The sequence below is a fragment of the Rhinatrema bivittatum genome, chromosome 4 (genome assembly GCF_901001135.1).
Source record: "Rhinatrema bivittatum chromosome 4, aRhiBiv1.1, whole genome shotgun sequence".
Classification (NCBI taxonomy): domain Eukaryota; kingdom Metazoa; phylum Chordata; class Amphibia; order Gymnophiona; family Rhinatrematidae; genus Rhinatrema; species Rhinatrema bivittatum.
In genome coordinates, this window is record NC_042618.1 from 445,072,672 (window position 1) to 445,094,139 (window position 21,468).

The following is a 21,468-nucleotide window of genomic DNA, read 5'->3' on the forward strand; positions in this document are numbered from 1 at the left end:
ATTACTTATCTGAAACTGGCATTCCACCATGCTGAGCATTCTACCTGTCTTGCCTCTCCATCATCCCTTGATCTAACTGGTCCTATCATTTCTTGGTTTATATCATCTCTGTTAGAGTTTTTCGTCATCTGGCTCCCTTTTTCCATCTCACCTAGGGTCCACTGGAGTATGCTGTGGGTCCCCTGTTTTTGCCCTTGGTGCCACCAGGTCCTCCTTTGATTTGAAGTCACTTGCATGTACAGAGTTATTGATCTCTAGCACAATACTAAAGTGCAATATATGCACACTGCAATATCTCTAGAACTGTCATTGTTAAAAATAAATAAAATGCATAAGGCAGCATAAGAGCAGACAACGACATACCTTAAAACTGTAAAACTCATATTCATTGAAGTCTGAAATCTTAATGGTATGAAGAGAGTTTTCAAGGTCAGACAGTTGCTTTTGTTTGTCTCTAGTCTGCAAAAAATTGACATGAACTTTTTAAAAAACAAATTTCAACTTACACATATGAATTAATTTTGACTAATGCTTTCTTCTTTATCATGTATTTTGATTTATCATTGTACCCCATAAGAATGCCATGTGGTAAGTGTGGGCTATCAGATTTCGAATAAACAAACACAAATAAAACAAATACCCCCAAATTCCATATTTAGAAATACTTACAGATCCTTTCTTGGAAAACGGCCATTTTACTTTCTTTGTTTCTGACATGGAAAGGAAACAGCACATATTTCTAATTAGTGGAAGGACAATGTAAGTTTGTGTCCTGTATTCTATTAATTGGGAGGGACAGACACAAGGATAAAAGCGCATGGAGGTAACAAACACAGAAGGAAATAAAACAAGAGAGAGATCCAGAGGAAAGCAGAAGGGTGAATGGGCGGAAACCACAGCTCAGACTTTACAGTGGGAGTAGGCCTGTGTCATGTGATCCAGACAGCAGCTATAGGCTAGTTAAAAAGTTGCTGTAGCGTGATTTGTTCTCTGGCTAGTCGCCTTGCCAGCTTGTCCTGCCTTGGCTCTGACAAGGCAGTGAGATCACACAGGCAAGATATGGTTACTAAGTTACCTGCACTTGTTTTTACTTAGAGCAGAGTCATAGACTTTAATGACAATGGAAATGAATGGGAAACAAACAAATGAAACAAATAGACTCATTTGTTATGTTTTGCGCATTTGCTTCAAACAAATGTACATCTCTACTGATCAGCTCAAACTTTGAGAGGGGAGGGCCTGGAGGGGGAGAGAAGTTCCACCATGGTTATTCTATTGAGAATGACTGGACCTAATGTGGCTGTGATAATTTTCAATAAGGAAACATGAAATAATTTGGGGTGGGAATTTTATGTTGTATATTTATGGAATGTTTTATTAATTTATATTGTATATTGTTGTAAATCACATTCATTTGGGAAGGCAGTACAGAAATATTTTAAATAAATAAAAATCTAAGCAGATGCATGGCTTTCACTCCCTTCCCTCTTAAAGGAAAACCAGTCTTAGAATCTATCTAAACATTTTTGTCACTGCTTTGACAAGGAGCTCAAAACCTGTCATCACAGTAATTTATGGAATACCATTAGTGTCTTGTACTAGGGCAAAGCTTCTGTACAACTTGGAGGCAGCAGTGGAAGAGGAACAGCGAAAAGGTTGTTTACAGAAGTTCATTGAAACTGTGCCCTGTTGAGATTGCAGAAGTGCTGAGGTGATGGGGAATACTGCTCAGCTACATTTCAGGTTAGTACAGGAGAAAACAAGTGGGAAACTTCTCAGGGCAGACTATTGTAATTATGCAGAAGTCATCAGCCAAAAGCTGTAAACACAATACCTTTGTACTGTACATATAGCAGAACTAAATCTAAAATGATTATAGTATAAAATATCAAGCCAACAGCCAAATCTAATTTAATAAAAGGAAGTCTTCAGCTTGTTCATCCGCAGCTCCTAGACACGATATTTGCTTGACTTTGCCTGACTTCTAAACTTACACAGACTATGTCAGAAAAAAATGGTGCATGTGTAAACTGCACCCCTGCTGCTGTGGCCAAGAATAGCAATATTGGGGTAGATTTTGCAAAGGGTTACGCGCATAACCCCTGAAAACCTACCCCTGTGCGCGCCCCGGGAAGCACATATGTCCCGGGGCTTTCAAAAATGGCCATTCCCGGGTCCTCCAGCACAGCGGCCGTGCTGGAGGTTCGTGCGCCGGCAGCCGGCTGGCGCGCGCAAGTTACGCCTCCCTCAGGCAGGTGTAACTTTTGAAACAAAGGTAGGAGGGGGGGGGGTTAGATAAGGGAAGGGAAGGTGGGGGGAAGCCGAAAAAATGTTCCCTCCAAGGCCGCTCTGATTTTGGAGCGGCCTTGGAGGGAATGGGGAAAGCCATCGGGGCTCCCCTCGGGCTCGGCACACGCAAGGGGGTGCACATGTGTGCACCCCCTTGCGTGCGCCGACCCTGGATTTTATAACATGCGCGCGGCAGCGCGTGCATGTTATAAAATCGGGTGTACATTTGTGCGCGCCGGGTAGCGTGCACAAATGTACCCCGCGCGCATAATATTTAAAATCGGCCCCATTGTTTTTAAGTATTTTTAAGTTAGGTGGCTTGAAAAAAAGCCATAAGTTAAACCGCGACCAATTCTGTAACAAATCAAAGAAACAAGCTCCAAGCCCTACTGACCTGCATTGAGAATCAGTGTTGAATAGCACAGGTAATCCACAGCCCCATCGGACACTAGCAGGTCTCCAGGAAACACCTCGAATTTGGCCAGATTTACCACCACGGAGCTCCGCCTACGCTCTGATGCCCTGTAGAAATAATCAAGGAAGATTTAATGCATTCTGTTGGTCTCCTGGACTATCCTGAAAATGATCACCATAGATTGAAAATAAAAAGGGTTTCTGCAAAAGGTGTTTGAAGTAATTGGAGTCACCTGATCATTCTTTCGTGCCGTGCTTAGTGTCAGGAAGTAATAGGTCTATATTTTTTAGATTAATATTGAACCCCCCCTTCAGGTTTTCCCTTTGATTGGTTGGTTGATTATTTTATTAGAGCAAAGCATATATACAGCGCTACACAGTACATGTTTGAGTGGTGGAAGTAATTCAAACAATATTAAAAATCTATTCCACAACCAAAAGCAGGGTCTGGGTGAGATGTCCTACCTTATGTTTGAATTCATAATTTTTGTTCTTAGGTAGCCTCTGCATTTGATTTTTTTTTTTTTCAAATTCAGCTCCATGTGCTGCATCCTGCCATGAAATGACCACCCAAACGCTCACAAAGAAGAAAATCAGTAGTTTAATTTTTCAGGCCACTTGCCAGTTCCTGCCTCAGATGCAAACACATCAGTACAGAGGACTGGAAATGAGGCGACTCTTACCCAGACTGAAGCTTGACATGCTTTTTTCTTCAGCAACCACGTTTGTAAGCCTCAGGTTGTCATTTGGTGCAGAGGTGGGCAAATCACTGTTTTCCCATCTGTACCTCTATTCTACACAATTAGCCAGTGTGCAAGAAAGCATGCAGAAAGATAAAAGAGCTCAACCCCCCCCTTAAGCTAGCTCGCACATCTTTTTCATGGCAAGGAAAAATGCCGCATGTGGAATATCTCCAGGTATCTGTTTATTTGTGCAGCTCAGGTATTTGAGGAAAATGAGAACACAGCAAGAATTCCTGCACAGTATTAATCTATTCCACTGTCCTTCTGGTAACTTTAGAGGCCCTCCACATGCAATAGATTCCGTGTTATGGACTGAGATGTGCAAATAATTCCACGCTGCCCCCGAACTGGGCGCTTCAGATCTTCCAACATTCTGGATTGAATTTCCAAAGATTTCACACAAAATCCATAAAACCCACTCAAACTCCCTGGCAAGGTCAAAGGCCTTCACCCAGACTAAGCTAAATAAAAAATCTCTTGCCATTGCAGGAATGCCATTCCATATAGGAAATGCAGTGATTTCACTGCAGGAATTTCATGCCTGCAACAAGAAGTTCACTATTGCACTGCTGCTTGCAAAATAGGCACACATAAGATCCCAGCCTCCTATGATAAATAGGGGTGAGGATTTATTTTCATTTACCTTCAGATATCAACATCAGGAAATATTTCTTCACAGAAAGGGTAGTGGATGCCTGGCATGTCCTCCCAGAAGAGGTGGTAAGGACAAAAATAGTAAATGACTCCAAAAGGACATGGAATTGACACTGCAGATCCCTAAATACTAGATGCTAGAAATGAATAAAAGGGGGTAACCTGTACAGAGTTGCAGTTACTACCTTAAACAGAAGGCATGGGGGTAACTGCACCGAGCAGCAGTTACTGTGCATGAGCAACTTGCTGGGCAGACTGGATGGACCATTTGGTCTTTATTTGCCATCATTACTATGGTACTTTGTAGTTTATGATTACATTTTTTATGTACATAAAATTCAGTTTTATGCCTGTAAATGCCGTTTTTGTACATAGACTACCAAAATGAATGAAACCAATCAAATAAGCCAAAGTGAATGGATGAGCCGAATGAAACGTTTTTTTTTTGTGTTGAAATGAACGGATGAAGAGGACCAAGAATATTTTGTGTGCATGTCCCTAATATTACATAAAATGCAGGTTCATTTTCAGTAACATTTTAAAAGAATCTGGGCTCGTCTTCCATTAGAGCTCAGTTATTCAAACCTTACTGGCACCAACTTTCAGAAAACTGATGGCAAAATAACTAAATGTATTCAGCATGAAACGATTTCGTCCCTTTTTGGGGGGTGGGGGCGGGGAAGAGAATGTTTTGGTGCTGTAATTTAACATTTTATTTCCCTCCCTTACAGATGAGAGGGCAGTGTTTAGTTAGGAATACACTAAGAAAATGCATGCTAATCTTGTAATTATTGTTGCAGTTGCCAGGAAAGCCAAGTTTGGCTGCTCCTGAAAGTTTTACAATTTTAGCTTATCCTATAAAAACTCTGGGGTAATTTTAGACTTTTGCTGTATCTTTCCAGAAGTTCTGTTTCATTAATCACAGAACTGCAAAAGCTTTCCCATAGGTAAATAAGCCAAGGCATTCAATATATATGTTTTTTAATTATTATTATTATTTGGGTATTTTTGTACTTCCTAAACCATGATACCTTGCAACAGGTTGCATAATGGTATTAAGACTCCCTTCCCTAGAGAGCTTACCATCGATGTGAGCATCTGAGACAATGGGAGGTAAAGTGAGTTGCCTAAGGCAAGTCTCAGTGGAAGAGCAATATCTGAATCCAGGACTGCTAGGTCCCAGTGCATTATTCTCACCTCTCAACCACTCCTTGCTGTCTTTCATTGTCTGCTCCCTGCATACATGAATGAAATGGTTCTTGTTGAACGTTTCCCAGGTGATCTCAATAAAGGATAAAGGGAATATATAAACATTACCCTCTACTTAGCAATCTCCAGCGAGAGGTGCCAACAATTCCCCCTTTAGTAGAGAGACTCGTTCTCTGTTCCTGGTCTTCCACAGACTCTCTCCTAAAAGTGCACCGCTTTCAATGCATTTCATTTACTACCATGTGTCCTCTTACCAAAGTCCCTTCTTCAGGGTTCTCAAATATTGGCATGCAGGTCCATGTGACAACGATGACCTTAAAGTGTACAGCCAATATGAGCCACTAGAGAAAGAATGCTTACTAAGATAAGAAAAACAATGGCATGGGCAAAGGTTCTAGAATCATATAAAACACATTCTTTAATTCCTTTGAAAAGGCTTAAATTGATTTTGTAAACTAACAAAGGTATGAGTTGATCATGTACACAGGTTTCTTGTTCGGATTTTTAGAGGTCAAAATTCAGTCTGACTAATATACAAAGAGGTCTGTATCGTATCTCTTGGCATTTTTTTTTTTCTGATTGCTAATGGCCAGTTGTCTACACTAAATTATCCAGTATTTCAGTTAGCCCTTGTTGACATCCTAGCTGGCAGCATTAGGGGTAGTACTCTAATGAAATAGGACGAGGCTGTCACCTCAGGTGGTAAAATAGAGGCAGTGGTACTTGACCCCAAAAGCAACCCTGCGGCAGCCACCTCACTTTGAGAAGCCAGTAGAGTACACCCCACCAGGAGGAAAACAACTGAGAAGATTGTAGGGCCATGGCAGTGCACATCCTGTGGTGGCTCAAGAAGACCCGGAAGCCTGACAGGAAGATGGCTAAGCCATGGCAGAGCCCATCCCACCACAGCCCAAGAAGATGGCAGGGCTACAAGAGAGCCCATCCTGCCACAGCTTGAGAAGATCCTGAGGCCTGACAGGAAGATGGTTGGGCAGCGGTGAAGCCCATCCTACTGCAGCCCAAGAAGATGGCAGGGCCACAGCAGAACCAATCCCACCATGGCCTGAGAAGATGGTGAGGCCATGGTGGAACCCATCCAGCTGCGGCCTGAGAATACCCTGAGGCCCAGAGGGAGTATGGCTGGGCCCATCCTGCCACAGCCTGAGACGATTTGGAGGCTTGGAGGGGCCTCGAAGAAAAGAACCAGAAGAGAGGGGAGGCCCTGATAGTGTGTGTATGTACGAGTGAGAGGGTGAGAGAGTCTATGTGTGAGTGGGAAATAGTGTGTGCCTGAAAACATGTGAATGAAGGAGTGTTTGCAAGAGCATTTATATGTGAGAGAATAAGAGGGTGTGTTTGAGAGTCTGTGTGTGAGAGAGAGAGGGTGTGTGTATGTGTGTGTGTGTGTGTGTGTGTGTGTGTGTGTGTGTGAGAGAGTATATTCCTTTGATTGAGCGATCATGTATATGTGGTGTGTGTGTGAACATGTTCCTGTGATTGAGTGTGGGTGTATGTGTGAGAGAGAGACCATGTTCCTGTGACTGAGCATAGGTGTTAGGGAGGTTGGGGTTTTGAACCGCTTGAGGTGGTGGATGGGCGCTCTGCAGAGATAGCTAGTCTACCGGTGAGGGAACTGGGGAAGCTGTAGTGCTGTTACCTTCCCAGGTAATGTGGGCTGGGCTATGCCCAGCCAGGCTCCCACTGGCTATAGGTAAACCCACTCTGCTCACTGAGCTATTCTTAATCGCTAGCCAGCAGAGAATTCTCTGCTGGCATAACATCTCCTGAGTGTATCATTGGAGGGCCAAAATATAGTGAGCTGGATCTGGACTCTTTTCCTCAGATTACCGGATAAGGGAGATTGCATATTTTGGATTTCTTTGATTGTTTCTCTGCAAGCTGTAAGTCAGGAAGCACATGTTTGGGTTGGTTTTTTTTTTAATCTTTTGTCTTCTTGCATTAAAACATCAATTAAAAGTGCAGCTTTTGTGATGTCTTTTAGATTCTGACATTGTGTGTGAGAGAGAGAGAACATGTTCCTGTGATTGAACATGTGTGAGTCTGTGTGTGAGATAGCATGTTCCTGTGATTTAGAGTGTGTGTGTATGAGAAAGCATGTTCCCGTGATTAAGCGTGTGTACGTGAGAGAGAGAAAAAGAGAAGAAATTCTGAGAGTAACAACTCCGTCCTCTCCCCCTACTATTCCATGACAATCTCAGGCCATCTGGAAACCAAAGATTCCCAGTTTTAGAGAGAGAAGAGAATATTTTTATATCCTTTACTAGCGGTACCCGGCCACGCGTTGCAGTGGCAGAGTCAGGTTCTTTACTAGGGATGTGAATCGTTTTTGAACGATTAAAATTATCGTCAGATAATTTTAAAATCGTCCAAAATCGTTAGAGTGCATGATACAATACAAATGCCCCCGGTTTATTGTCAGGGGCATTTGTATTGTATCGTTAAATAGGGCGCGAGAAAACCGGCACACCAAAACAACCCTAAAACCCACCCCGAACCTTTAAAACAAATCCCCCATCTTCCCGAACCCCCCCAAAATGTTTTAAATTACCTGGGGTCCAGTGGGGGGGGGGGTCCCGACGCAATCTCCCTCTCTCTCTGGCCACGGCTGCGTTGAGAAATGGCGCCGGTGGCCCTTTGCCCTTATCATGTGACAGGGCAAAGGTAGCGCCGGCGCCATTTTGGTTCCTGGCTCCCGACGTCACGCGTGCAGGAGATCGCCCCCAGGCCCCCGCTGGACCCCCAGGGACTTTTGGCCAGCTTGGGGGGGCCTCCTGACCCCCACAAGACTTGCCAAAAGTCCAGCGGGGGTCACCTTCCTGGGTTGCTGTGTTTTGTTTTGCTCCATCTCTGGCTGCGATCAAGTACCAGTTCAAGATCCACCTCTTTCAGATTGCTTTTAAATCCAAACTCCCTGGCTCTGCTTGATCTTCACCTCCCACATTACGAGAGTACTAGAAATTTTTGTCTTGTCTGTGTCTCAAGTAGATTGTAAATTCCATGGAGCAGGGCCTGTCTCTTTTTTATGTGTCTGTACAGCGCTACATATGCCTAGAAGCTCTATAGAAAAGTTAAATAGTAGTAATAGGAATAAAGCCTTAAGAAAATCAGGCCCTTAGAGGCATAAAACATATCCTTAGTGCAGATTTTTAAGTGTGTCCATGGGAAAAACACTTGATAAATTGGGCCTATGTCTTGAATTTTCTCATGTGGCTAGATCCTGTTTTAGATGAGGGCAGGGGTGTTCAAACCAGTCCTTGGGGGCCCCCAGCCTGTCAGGATTTTAGGATATCTCTAATGAATATGCATGAGATGTATTTGAATGCACTAGCTTATATGTATGCAAATATTTTTCATGCATATTCATTGAGGGGCGGATTTTAAAACCCCCGCGCGCGTAAATCCTCCCGGATTTACATGCGCAGGGCCCTCGTGCGCCGGCGCGCCTATTTTGCATAGGCCGCCGGCACGCGCAGAGCCCCGGGACGCGCGGAAGTCCCGGGGCTTCCTGAAAGGGGTGTGTCGGGGGTGTCGCCGAATGACGCGGCGTTTGGGGGCCGTGAGCGGCATTTGGGGGCGGGCCCGGGGGCGTGGCTGCGCCCTCCAGAACAGCCCCTGAGTTGGGTCTTGGCGCGCCAGCAGCCCGCTGGCGCGCACGGATTTACGTCTGCCTCCAGCAGGCGTAAATCCATGGATAAAGGTAGGGGGGGTTTAGATAGGGCCAGGGGGGTGGGTTAGGGAAGGGAGGGGAAGGTGAGGGGAGGGCGAAAGAAAGTTCCCTCCGAGGCCGCTCCGATTTTGGAGCGGCCTCGGAGGGAACGGAGGCAGGCTGCGCGGCTCGGCACACGCAGGCTGCCCAAAATCGGCAGGTCTTGCGCGCGCCGATCCTGGATTTTATAAGATACGCGCGGCTACGCACGTATCTTATAAAATCGAGCGTACTTTTGTTGGCGCCTGGTGCGCCAACAAAAGTACACGATCGCATTATTTTTAAAAATCTACCCTTAAGGATACCCTGAAAACCTGACTGGCTGGGGGGGGGGGGGGGGGGGGGGGGGGGTGTGGCTGGGGACCAGTTTGAGCACCCCGGATTAGGATTTCATTTTTTTTTTTTTCAGTGGTTAAGGTGGTTCTCAACCCAGTCCTCAGGTCACACTTAGCCTGTCAGGTTTTCAGGATATCTGCCTTGAATATGCATGAGGGAAACCCTGAGTGGACTGGTGCCCATGGGGCCTGGAGGTTGTCTACCCCTGTAGAGCTACTGTTCCTTTATACATTCTCAGGCTCCTAGCCTTAAGATTGACCGTAGGTAACCCAATCCCTGTCAGGTATTGTGTACAGAATCCCGACCAGAGCCAGGTTCTGTCCTCTAAGAAGATCTGAGGAAAAGGGATAAATATGAATGCTGGCTTATCCTGTTTGAAAAATGCACACCTACCTCTGCTGCTCAAATTGTCAGGTCAACTGGATGTGAATGCTGCTTCCTCAGGGAGACATCACAAGAGATTTAGTTATTTACAATCTCCTGGGCCAGCATGGCAAGATGAAAGCAAGGACAGCCTGATCAGACTGGGGGGAAGGGAACCCTTTTCTTCCTCCGATAATAAATCCTGGGAAATTGTAATTCGCACAGTATTATGCATGCAGACATGAGTACTAATTGTTACTGAGTCTGTTTTTATTTTCCATGTTTATTTTTATGCACTTGATCTGAAGGATTGTGTGCTCATTAGTGGGTAGACCTGGGCATGGCAAGATCTGCAAATATTTATGGAAACTTACTTCCTCGTAATCAATCTGCTTTCCAAGTGCAAACAAGCAGTATAAAAACAAAGCACAGAAATAGAGGTGTGCGATCCAATTAACCTTTTAGGGACCAATCTTCCGAGAGGTCGAACCGGCTAAGTAAGAAGTTAGCCAGTTAGATCCCAAGAGGTGGGAACTGAATCCCAGGAGAAGCTTCCTGGTTTTGCTAAGCAGCTACATTTAGCCAAACTAAATCTGGATAGTCCCTGGTCAATGGAGGGAGGGGGAGGGAGATGCAAGTTAGCTCGTTAGTGCACATTTTTAGCACTGGCTGCTTAACTTGCTGAATTAAGGTTCCATCAATGCAGATTTAAATTTAGCCAGCTAAATTTTATGTATTTTCAGCCACTACTAGCAACCAGATTGAGGTGGAAAATAGGTTCAAGATAGCCAGCTAAAAGCTAGCCAGATATCTTCACCACTCACTTTGTCCCGCTCTCAGTAGAGCCAGGAAAGAGGTGTAGCCTGGTGGTGGTTAATGTACTAAACTATGTATGTATCAGATTAAGTCCTGCAATGTGAGTTCAGCTCGCCTCTGCTGCTTCCTCTCTACATGATCCTTGGCAGCTTGCTTAATCTCACTGGGGCCAATGTAATAAGCCGGTAGTTTTGGTGCTAATCTTACTCAGGTATAGAATATGGGTTTTAGCTCAGATTAAAAAAAAACAAAACACTAAGAAACTCGCAGTACGCTTAGCACCGGGGCATGCAAATCGCATGTAAAAGAGGGTATTAGCTGTTACAGGGCAATGCAGAGAACCGGGTCAGCAGGGAGACATTTTAGTGCATGTTTTCTAATGAGGGAAATTTAACACCAGGGTCAGGGCAGGAATAAAAGCAAAGTCAGATTTCTGTGGCCGCTTCAGTCTATTGTGAGGCTATGTATAGCTGCTTCTCTGTGCCAAATATGGATTGCGTATGGTTTTTTTTTTTTTTTTTATGGTTTACTACATTTTGCAGGTGAGCCGAAGAATTAGAGCAGCAGATGCCTTAGCACAAAGAAGAGAGAGAGGAGGTTGAGAAAGAAAAATGATTTATCACTGAGGAAGAAAGGAGGATCTGAGTGGAGCAGGCTGTCCTGGCTCAAGCTGTTTGCAGAAGGGCACATAGGCAGTGGATATTTCGCATGAGGACAACAAGCTGCTGGGGTTGCCAAGACAGATGTGGTACAGACATATAGAGTGAGCTCCAGGGCAATTCTCGCTCTCTGCGAAGGAATCAGGGATGATATTGATCCTCTAACCCAGCGTGGATGTGCCGTTTCAGGTTTGATCCAGGTTCTCAGCCCCTTGCATTTTCTTGCCAAGTGCTCACTCCAAAGTACAGTGGCTGTAGTGGCTGATATGCACCAGTCATCATTTTCAAAGCATTTAAGAACATAAGAACAAAAGATATGCCATACTGGGTCAGTCCAAGGGTCCATCAAGCCCAGCATCCTATTTCCAACAGTGGCCGATCCAAGTCACAAGTACCTGACAAGTACCCAAACATTAGATAAATCTCAAGCTATTATTGCTTATTAATTAATAGCAGTTTATGGATTTGTCCTCTAGGAACTTATCCAAACCTTTTTAAACCCAGTTACACTAATTGCTGTAACCTCATCCTCTGGCAATGAATTCCAGAGCTTAACTATGAGCTGAATGTAAAATAATTTTCTTCAATTTGTTTTAAATGAGCTACATGCTAACTTCATGGAGTGCCCCCAGTCCTTCTATTATCTGAGAGAGTAAATAACTGATTTACATTAACCTGTTAAAGTCCTTTCATGATTTTGTATCATATCCCCCCTCAGTCGTCTGTTCTCCAAACTGAACAGCCCTAACTTCTTTAGCTTTCTTCATAGGGGAACCGTTCCATGCCCCATATCATTTTGGTCACCTTTCTCTGCACGTTCTCCAGTGCAACTATATCTTTTTTGAGATGTGGCGACCAGAACTGCACACAGTATTCCAGGTGTGGTCTCACCATGGAGCGATACAGAGACATTATGACATCCACCATTTATTCGCCATTCCTTTCCTAATAATTCCTAACACTATTTGCTTTCTTGACAGCCACAGCACACTGAGCCGACAATTTCAATATATTATCCACTATGATGCCTAGATCTCTTTCCTGGGTGGTAACTCCTAAGATAGAACCTAACATCGTGTAACTACAGCAAGGGTTATTTTTCCCTATATGCATCAGCTTGCACTTGTCAACATTAAATTTCATCTGCCATTTGGATGCCCAATCTTCCAGTCTCGCAAGTTCCTCCTGCAATTTATCACATCCGGTTGTGATTTAACTACTCTGCATAATTTTGTGTCATCCATAAATTTGATCACCTCACTCGTCATACCTCTTTCCAGATCATTTATAAATATATTATAAAGCACTGGTCCAAGTACAAATCCTTGAGGCTCTCCACTATTTACCTTTTTCCACTGTGAAAACAGACCATTTAATCCTACTTTCTGATTCCTGTCTTTTAACCAGTTTGCAATCCACAAAAGGACATCGCAATCTATCCATGACTTTTTATTTTTCTTAGAAGCCTCTCATGAGGGACTTTGTCGAATGCCTTCTGAAAATCCAAATACACCATATCTACTGGTTCACGTTTGTCCACATGTTTATTCACCCCTTCAAAAAAATGTAGGAGATTTGTGAGGCAAGACTTCCCCTGGGTAAATCCATGCTGGCTGTGTCCCATTAAACCATGTCTATTTAAATGTTTTGTGATTTTATTCTTTATAACAGTTTCCATGATTTTTGCCGCACTGAAATCTGGCTCACCAGTGTACAGTTTCCCGGATCACCCCTAGAGCCCTTTTTAAATATCGGAATTACATTGGTTACCTTCCAATCTTCAGGTACAATGGATGATTTTAATGATAGGTTACAAATTAATCGAAATAGGTCTGAAATTTCATTTTTTTTTTAGTTCTTTCAGAACCCTGGAGTGTATACTATCCGGTCCAGGTGATTTACTACTCTTCAGTTTGTCAATCAGGCCTACTAGATCTTCCAGGTTCATCGTGATTTGGTTCATCTGAATCGTCACCCTTGAAAACCATCTCTGGAATGTGTATCTTCCCAACATCCTCTTGAGTAAACACCGAAGCAAAGAATTTGTTTCATCTTCCCTCGATGGCCTTATCTTCCCTAAGTGCCTCTTTAATCCCTCAATCATCTACTGGTCCAGCCAACTCCCTTGCAGGCTTTCTGCTTCAGATATATTTTAAAAAGTTTTTACTGTGAGTTTTTGCCTCTACTGCCACTTTCTTTTCAAATTCTCTTAGCCTGTCTTATCAATTTCTTACATTTAATTTGCCGGTAGGCAGCAGCACAAAATTTCTTAGAAGGGAAATATAGCGAAGACTGGCTTCTGGGTAAATTTGAAACAGAAGTCAAACCAAAGCGGAAATTAAAAGTCACAATGTAAGCTTTCTTAGGTGGGTACCAAAACTGGAATAGTATATACTTTCTGGTGCCTGGTGCCAAACGTGCATATTGTCCTGCTATAATGTAAGCTCTCTGGATGGGTACCGAAAGCATAAGCTAAAAAATTAAAATATAAGCTCTCTGGGGTGGGTGCCAAAAGCAGAATATGTGGTGCATAGTGCCAAAAGTGCGTACTATCCCACTATACAGTCAAAAATTAGTTGTCTGGACTGAGTACATGCACAGTAAGTTCTCTGGGGTGGCTATCAACTGCTAGAAAGCACGCAAGTTTTGCGCCACACGTCCCTTTTTGACTCTGCCGCTCTTTTGGGTGTCAAGACACTGCACAGTATACAGTGAGTTCTTGAATTGTTGTATTTCCGGTATGTTAATTCTTTGCAGGAGATGCTGGTTATGGCTGCAAAGCCTGGCTGCTCATTCCCCTGCCTGCACCATGTGCAACATCAGAAATCTGGTATAAAGAGATGCACACGAGAACCAGAGTGGTCATAGAACGTAGATTTGTCATTGTGAAAAGCTGATTCCACTGGGTGGGAATCAAACTAGTGATTAGCTGCCCAAGAACCAGTACTCTCATCTTCTCAGATCAATTAAATGACCTTGCAAACTTACAGTTTTAATACTTTTGAGCAAATACTAACTTATACAAGTTCACAAAGTAACCCAAAGTCCTATTTCTAAACTCTCACAATTCCTAACAGTGGCAAACAAATACTAACTTCTACATGCTCCCAAAATAACCCAAATCCTATTTCTAAACACAACACATACAGTTGCTAACAGTGGCAAACTAAAACTGATAGTCATTAAGGTGCAGTTAAGCTCCTAACCTCCATGCAACTTTTTGAAAAAATAAGCCTTACTGTACATGGAGAGCCCCAAGGCAAGAGTGTCAAGATAATCACTCCTTCTGACTTTTTCTGTTGGCATTTCCACCGTCCAGAAAACAACCAGAAATTTATGACTAATAAGGTGTGATTATAATTTTTGGGGGTCTTTTTGTGATGTCACCCAGTGATTCATGAATTAATTCTAATTTCTGTACAAGAAGTAAGGTCCTCAATAATAAAGAGAGCTTTGCTCAACCTACCTCTACTTGACACTTATTTTATAATTGAACTATGTACTGTAATATATTAAAATGACTGCCACTTGAGCATTATAGCGGTAATTTTCAAAGGAACATTTTCTATGTAAAATAATGTTTATATGCAGAAGTAAAAAGTCTGCGAGGCAGTCAGTTGGACCATTCCATGATCAATGGGTAAAAGGGGCACTTAGCGATAATTAATCCCTAGTCAGAGACTAAATGAATTCTTTGCTTCGGTCTGCACTGAGGAAGACCTGAGAGGTACCCAGGCCAGAAATGATATTCATAGTTGATGATTCAGAGGAAATGAAACAAATCTCAGTGAATCTGTTCAATTTTCTCAGTGGAAAAGGGTAAATAGTGGAGTGCCTCAGGGATCTGTACTTGGACCGTAGCTTTTCAATATATTTATAAATGATCTGGAAAGGAATCAAATCAGCAAATGATACAAAATTATTCAGAGCAGTTAAATCACAAGCAGAATGTGATAAACTGCAGGAGGACCTTGTAAGCCTGGAAGATTGGGCATACAAATGGCAGGTCAGATTTAATGTGGACAAGTGCAAGGTGATGCATATAGGGAAAAATAATCCATGCTGTAGTTACATGATATTAGGAGCTACCACCCAGGAAAACGTTCTAGGTGTCATAGTGGATAACACATTGAAATCGTCGGCTCAGTGTGCTGCAGCAGTCAAAAAAGCAAACAGAATGTTAGGAATTATTAGGAAGGGAATGGTTAATAGAACGGAAAATGTCATAATGCCTCTATATCGCTCCATGGTGAGACCGCACCTTGAATACTGTGTACAATTCTGGTCACCGCATCTCAAAAAAGATATAGTTGTGATGGAGAAGGTACAGAGAAGGGCAACCAAAATGATAAAGGGGATGGAACAGCTTCCCTATGAGGAAAGGCTGAACAGGTTAGGGCTGTTCAGCTTGGAGAAGAGATGGCTGAGGGGGGATATGATAGAGGTCTTTAAGATCATGAAAGTTCTAGAACGGGTAAATGTGAAACTGTTATTCACTCTTTTGGATAATAGAAGGACTAGGGGGTACTCCATGAAGTTAGCAAGTAGCATATTTAAAACAAATTGGAGAACATTCTTTTTCACTCAGCACACAATTAAGCTCTGGAATTTGTTGCCAGAGGATGTGGTTAGCACAGTTAGTGTAGCTGGGTTTAAAAAAGGTTTGGAGAAGTTCTTGGAGAAGTCCATTAACTGCTATTAATCAGGTTGACTTAGGGAATAGCCACTGCTATTACTAGCATCAGTAGCATGGGATCTACTTAGTGCTTGGATACTTGCCGGGTACTTGTAGCCTGGATTGGCCACTGTTGGAAACAGGATGCTGGGCTTGATGGATCCTTGGTCTGACCCAGTATGGTAATTTCGTATGTTCTTATGTGAACCAGTTGATATAGTGTATCTGGATTTCCAGAAAGCATTTGACAAATTCCCACATGAAAGACTTCTTAAGAAATTAAAAAGTCCTAGGATAGGGAGCAGTGCCTTAACGTGGATTGAGAACTGGATATAAGATAGAAAACAGAGAGTAGGGCTAAATGTTAAATTCCCAGTGGAGAAAGATGTATAGTGGAGTGCCCCAGAGATCTTTTCTGGGACCACTGCTTTTTAATATATTTATAAATGACCTGGAAATGGAAACGAGTGAGGTGGTCAAATTTACTGATGACAAAATTATTCAAAGTTGTTAAATCACAAGAGGATTGTGAGAAATTTCTTATGTTCTTATGTTCTTAAATTGCAAAAGGACATTGCAAAACTGGGAGACTGGATATGCAAATGACAAATTAATTTTAATGTGGACAAGTGCAAAGTGATGCACTTAGGGGAGAGTAACCCAAATTATAGCTCACAATGCAAGGTTTCACATTAGGAATCATCATTCAGGAAAAGGATCTAGGCGTCATCATTGATAATGCATTGAAATCTTCTGTTCAGTGTGCAGCAGCAGCCAAGAATGCAAATAGAATGCTGGGGATTATTAGGAAAGGAATGGAGAGTAAATCCGAATATCATAATGCCTCTGTATCACTCCATAGAGCGACATCATCTTGAGTATAGTATGTAGTTCTGATCACCACATCTCAAGAAAGGTATAGCAGAATTAGAAAAGGTACAGGTTAGGACTCTTCAGCTTGGAGGAGAAATGGCTGAGGGGAGATGTGATAGAGGTCTATAAGATAATGAGTGGAGTGGAACAAGTAAATGTTAATCAGTTGTTTACTCTTTCAAAGAGTACAAAGACTAGGGGACACACAATGAAGTTACTAGGTGATATATTTAAAACTAATAAGAGAAAATATTTTTTTATTCAACACATAATTAAGCTCTGGAATTCATTGCTAGAGGCTGTGGTGAAAGCTATTAGGGTAACTGTGTTTAAAAAAAGGTTTAGACAAGTTTTTGGGGGAAAAGTCCATAAACAATTATTAAGATGGACTTGGGGAAATCTACATATCCCTGGGATAAGCAGCATGGAATCTATCTACCCTTTGGGATCCTGCCAGGTACATGTGACCTGGATTGATCTGGTTTAGCCTTGTGATACTGGGCTTGATGGACTTTTGGACTGACCCAGTATGGCAAGTCTTATATTCTAAGTGGCCTTTTGCAAAATTGTCTGCCAGAGATGAGGCAGAAGTCATGAGGGATTTTTGAAAATGGCCCTGCCTAAGATTTAGATAAGATAAACTAAATTCCCTGCTAAGTGAACGTGAGCCTTCTTTCCTCATGTTGTCAGTTTGGATTTGGTTGCTCCCTTCTTATTCCTATAGGGGATGTGAACTGCATTCGAGTGCCACCAGCCTCCCTGCAGAACGTTAAGGCCGCCCGTTTCCAGACAGAAGATGGCATGGGGGAACTCTCTCGTAACATTCAAAAGTAAGTACAAGAGAGAGGCATCAGAAAATGATTGTATTATTAAAATCTGAAAAACTGTGTTTGGGGATGGGCAGTGGCAAGAGGCCGGCAAGATTGCCAGCGCTGCCTTACAGTGTTTCTCTCTCTCTCACTCTCAGTTTTCACTGATCCCTGATTGCTTGCTGTGGCTTTGCTATTTTATTTGAGTCCTCCGTTTCCTTATTTACTGACTTGGTTACCTCTTTCTGTGGGATTATTTGCCTCAGCCCATTGTTTCCTTTCATTATTGTTTATGGCTGGCCGTTACGAGGCCTAGCATGTCTGTGTTTTCTATTTTCCATTTTCTTCCTACAGAGTTGTTTTCCAAGCAAATAAGCAGCTTATCACCAAAGAAACCGATTGAAGGAAAACCTGCCCAGAATTTCCTACAGATTATTATAGCGTCTAAAGGGAGGGTATTGGATTTGATATAGAAATATCTACTGGGCAATATCATTATCAGCGGGGGTTTGTTTTTTTTTAAATAAATAATGGGCTCAAGAACTGAATATCCTGCTATAACCACTTCCCCTCTCCCAGCAGACTTCAGAAATAGCTGCACAGGTATCAGCTCACTTAAAATTTATTTTTGCAAATTCAAGTTAAAAAAGGGAAGCATCTGGTGAAAAGTCTTGAAGTGTAAGGAAGATGTAAAACGTTAACTTCCCTTAAAACAGGGAGAGCATCTTTCAGGCTGAAATACCATTAGGAAAGGGATTTCAATGGCTGTTGTACAGCGAGTGCTGTAATTTAGGTTCACCCCTTGGGTGTTTTATGAAGCTTTCATCAGGGTTAAAGCTTGGTCAGTGGGTTTCATGTTTAGGGACAGAGTCAGTCATAATTTGAAATGAAGGGCTAGGGATGGCACCGTAAATGCATTGACAAAAGTGTCAACAAAGGCCGCGGTCCGTGATAAACTAATTCCAGGAGGGGACGTATGCGAACAAGTCACTGTTATTGTTACACTCAGTCCAGGCAGATTTCAAATTTGACCCAGGCCTGCTATCAAATTTCCTCCAGTGGATCTCAGGTGAAATTTGAATGGAATTTAAAAAGAGAACCCTGCAAAGCACATCCAAGGTTTTCAGAAAATCCAAAAGTGTTTATTTAATTGGATTTGTGTTATGCCTTTCCTTTTTTTTCCAAACTTATTTATTGATTTTTGAAACTGCGAGTTACAGCAGACACAACTTTTCCAAGAACGTACCTCGTCAAGCCTTCCACTATGTAGTTTGCGGGTCTAACAATCTCTAACAAATATTGTTATACTCAAGTTTCCTTCTTCCCCTTCCCTCTTTCTCTACCAGCAATTCTCAATCTCTTTCCAACACATTATTTATAATCTTCCATATTATAACAGATCTAAATAATAGTGAAAAGAAAGAAAGAAAGAAATCATCCACTCTCGACAAAACAAACTTAAAATAAGCTTCAGTGGGATGCATATCGAAGTAATATTTACACACCCAGTGCAAATTACTAATTCCCTTTCTTATAGCCAGCCTCCTTCCCGATGTGCTACAGGTTGAACATCACATTCCTTACCAATGGTGACAGATAGTCTATAAAATTTTGAGACGCTTCCATCATGGCGTCAAACTTTTTAACGGATAATGATTTTGCAGTTCAGTACTTAAAAGTTAGCAGTTTGACCAAATCTAATTTCCCACTGACTGAACTAGTTTTGGTTCCTCCTTTTCTATCCAGGTGGCTTAATTTTGTTTGCAATTAGCTCTGCTTTATCCACGAGCAATCTCTCAGTGCCATTCATCAAATCGCATTAGCACCTACGTTATTTATCACACCACATACTGCATATGCAAATTTATTCAGGTGGGCAGAGAAAATGAGTACAGCATGTATAACACATTCTATCATGGGCAATAACTACACATTTTATCCTAGCATTTCGACCTGCAATAGCTGTTGTTGAGAGAGAGAGAAAGAAAGATAGACTCATTATAAGGCTCTCATAGTAGTCAACTATTTATATGACTATAGGAGGGTCATCTAGTAACACGAGGTGAGGTTTTGGTGGTGGTCTAGGGTTTGGGGGCAGTTTTACATGCACAGGCGGACAAATGAACAGCACAGTACATATCAATGAACATTTGATGTGATTTTGAATGAGGAAAGGTACACAAAGATGAGAGTTCTACAATGGACTCTCGCCTTAGCTTGATGCACTCTCTACCTGGGTACTATCAAGCTAAGGTGAGAAAGGTGTTTTATTTTTCATTTTTAAAGATGGCGCCGGCCATCCAGTGCTCCCTCCATGTGACAGGGGCCGGCCAATGGCACGGATACCCTGTCACATGGTAAGGGCAAAGGGCCATCGGCACCATTTTGATTAGTGGCAGCCGACGGCCCGGGAGCGGGAGATCGCTCCCGGGACCCCCATTGGACCACCAGGTACCTGTAAAATGTTTTGGGGGTGGTCGGGGGTGGGGGAAGCAAAGGGATTCGTTTTAAAGGGTCAGGGTGGGTTTAGGGGTTATTTTTGTGTGCCATTTTTCCCACCCTCCCCCAAAAAGATAAGAGAACCCCCACGATCAATATCGTGGGGTTTTCCTATCGTTTCAGGAGAGCCCCCGATTTCTGACGATTTTGAAAATATCGACGATATTTTCAATCGTCCGAAGCCCGATTCACATCCCTATTATTCGTGTCAAATGATCTTGTGCTCAGGGTGGCTCAAGGCAATCTGCTGCCTAAGGTGAGATAGGTGAGGGAGGAAAGGGTGCCCCCACCCAATCACCCAAAATACAGCACAGGTCAAATGACTGAGGAGGTCAAAGTGGAGGGTTCCCAATTGTTATCTGGCCCTTTCATTAATTTGAAATGCTGGGAAAAGGGGACTCAGTTAGGGTTGCCAATCTACTCCAGATTTTCAGGATAGGTTGATCCAGTCCTGGATTTATCCCATTGCATGCTGGGATTTATTCTGATTTTCCTATTGCATTCCCTAAGAAAAGCAAGATTATAAGTACCTGCATGCAGGGGATTAAAACCAAGACTGGATCAACCTGTCCTGAAAATCTGGAGCCAGTTGGCAACCCTAGACACAGAGGTCAGGGTTCCCAGAGAAGTGGCAAATAGAGCATCAGTGACAAAATTCCTAGGAACCTGACAACCCTGCCAGACTCCTGGGACCCTATCACCAGCCTCCCACCTTTCCCACCATCTGGCCCCAGGGATGTGGGAGATGGGTGAATGATGGGGGTCTGTGTGCGGTATACTCTGTTAGGACAGGGCAAGGGTATTAGGTGCCCAAGGCAAACCTTACAGTCTTGAACCACCTCCACCTCCCCCTCCTCTGGTCTTCCCCACACACAATATAAAATGTTGGATTTATTTTATAATTTCATACTAATTGCTTCTCTGACCCAGAAATGGAGAATTTACATGAAAAAGACCATTCAAGATATAGAGTAGTCTTCTGAGATGAAAACATCTCATACAACATGTACAGGGTGGCCCATGGAAAAGTAGCCCACCTCCATTTAAACTTCTATTGGGAATTTCACAGGAATAATACAGAAAATGGCATAAAACATTAAGATTGGCATGCTGGTGGTTTCTTCACATGTATATTATATTTATATGCACTGACTGCCATGGTGCCAACCAGAAAATCCTGCAAAAAAGACATCTAAACCATATGGTATTAGGCCTACTCTAAAAAATGTTGAGTGTGGGCTTGGCCCTAAGAAAGCCATGAGTAAATCGAATTATAATATAATGAACCTCCCATGCCAAAACAGCACTAAGAGGCAGCACTCAAACAGTAACAACCCTATTTATGAAAAGGCAGCACTTCAAATATTATACCAAGTCCTAAAATACCATTACACTTCCTATT

At 42.7% G+C, this 21,468-nt stretch overlaps 1 protein-coding gene across 1 annotated transcript in view; it reads right to left on the reverse strand.

Moving 5' to 3' along the window:
* The window catches only part of PLEKHG7 (pleckstrin homology and RhoGEF domain containing G7), an 80,367-nt gene that overhangs the window by 43,387 nt on the left and 15,512 nt on the right, over window positions 1-21,468 (reverse strand). The window contains exons 4-6 of the mRNA XM_029601633.1: window positions 2,684-2,811; window positions 670-710; window positions 364-459 (exon numbers count right to left, since the gene is read on the reverse strand). Of these exons, the coding sequence (XP_029457493.1) occupies window positions 364-459; window positions 670-710; window positions 2,684-2,811 (265 nt within the window). The remainder of the gene's footprint in view (window positions 1-363; window positions 460-669; window positions 711-2,683; window positions 2,812-21,468) is intronic.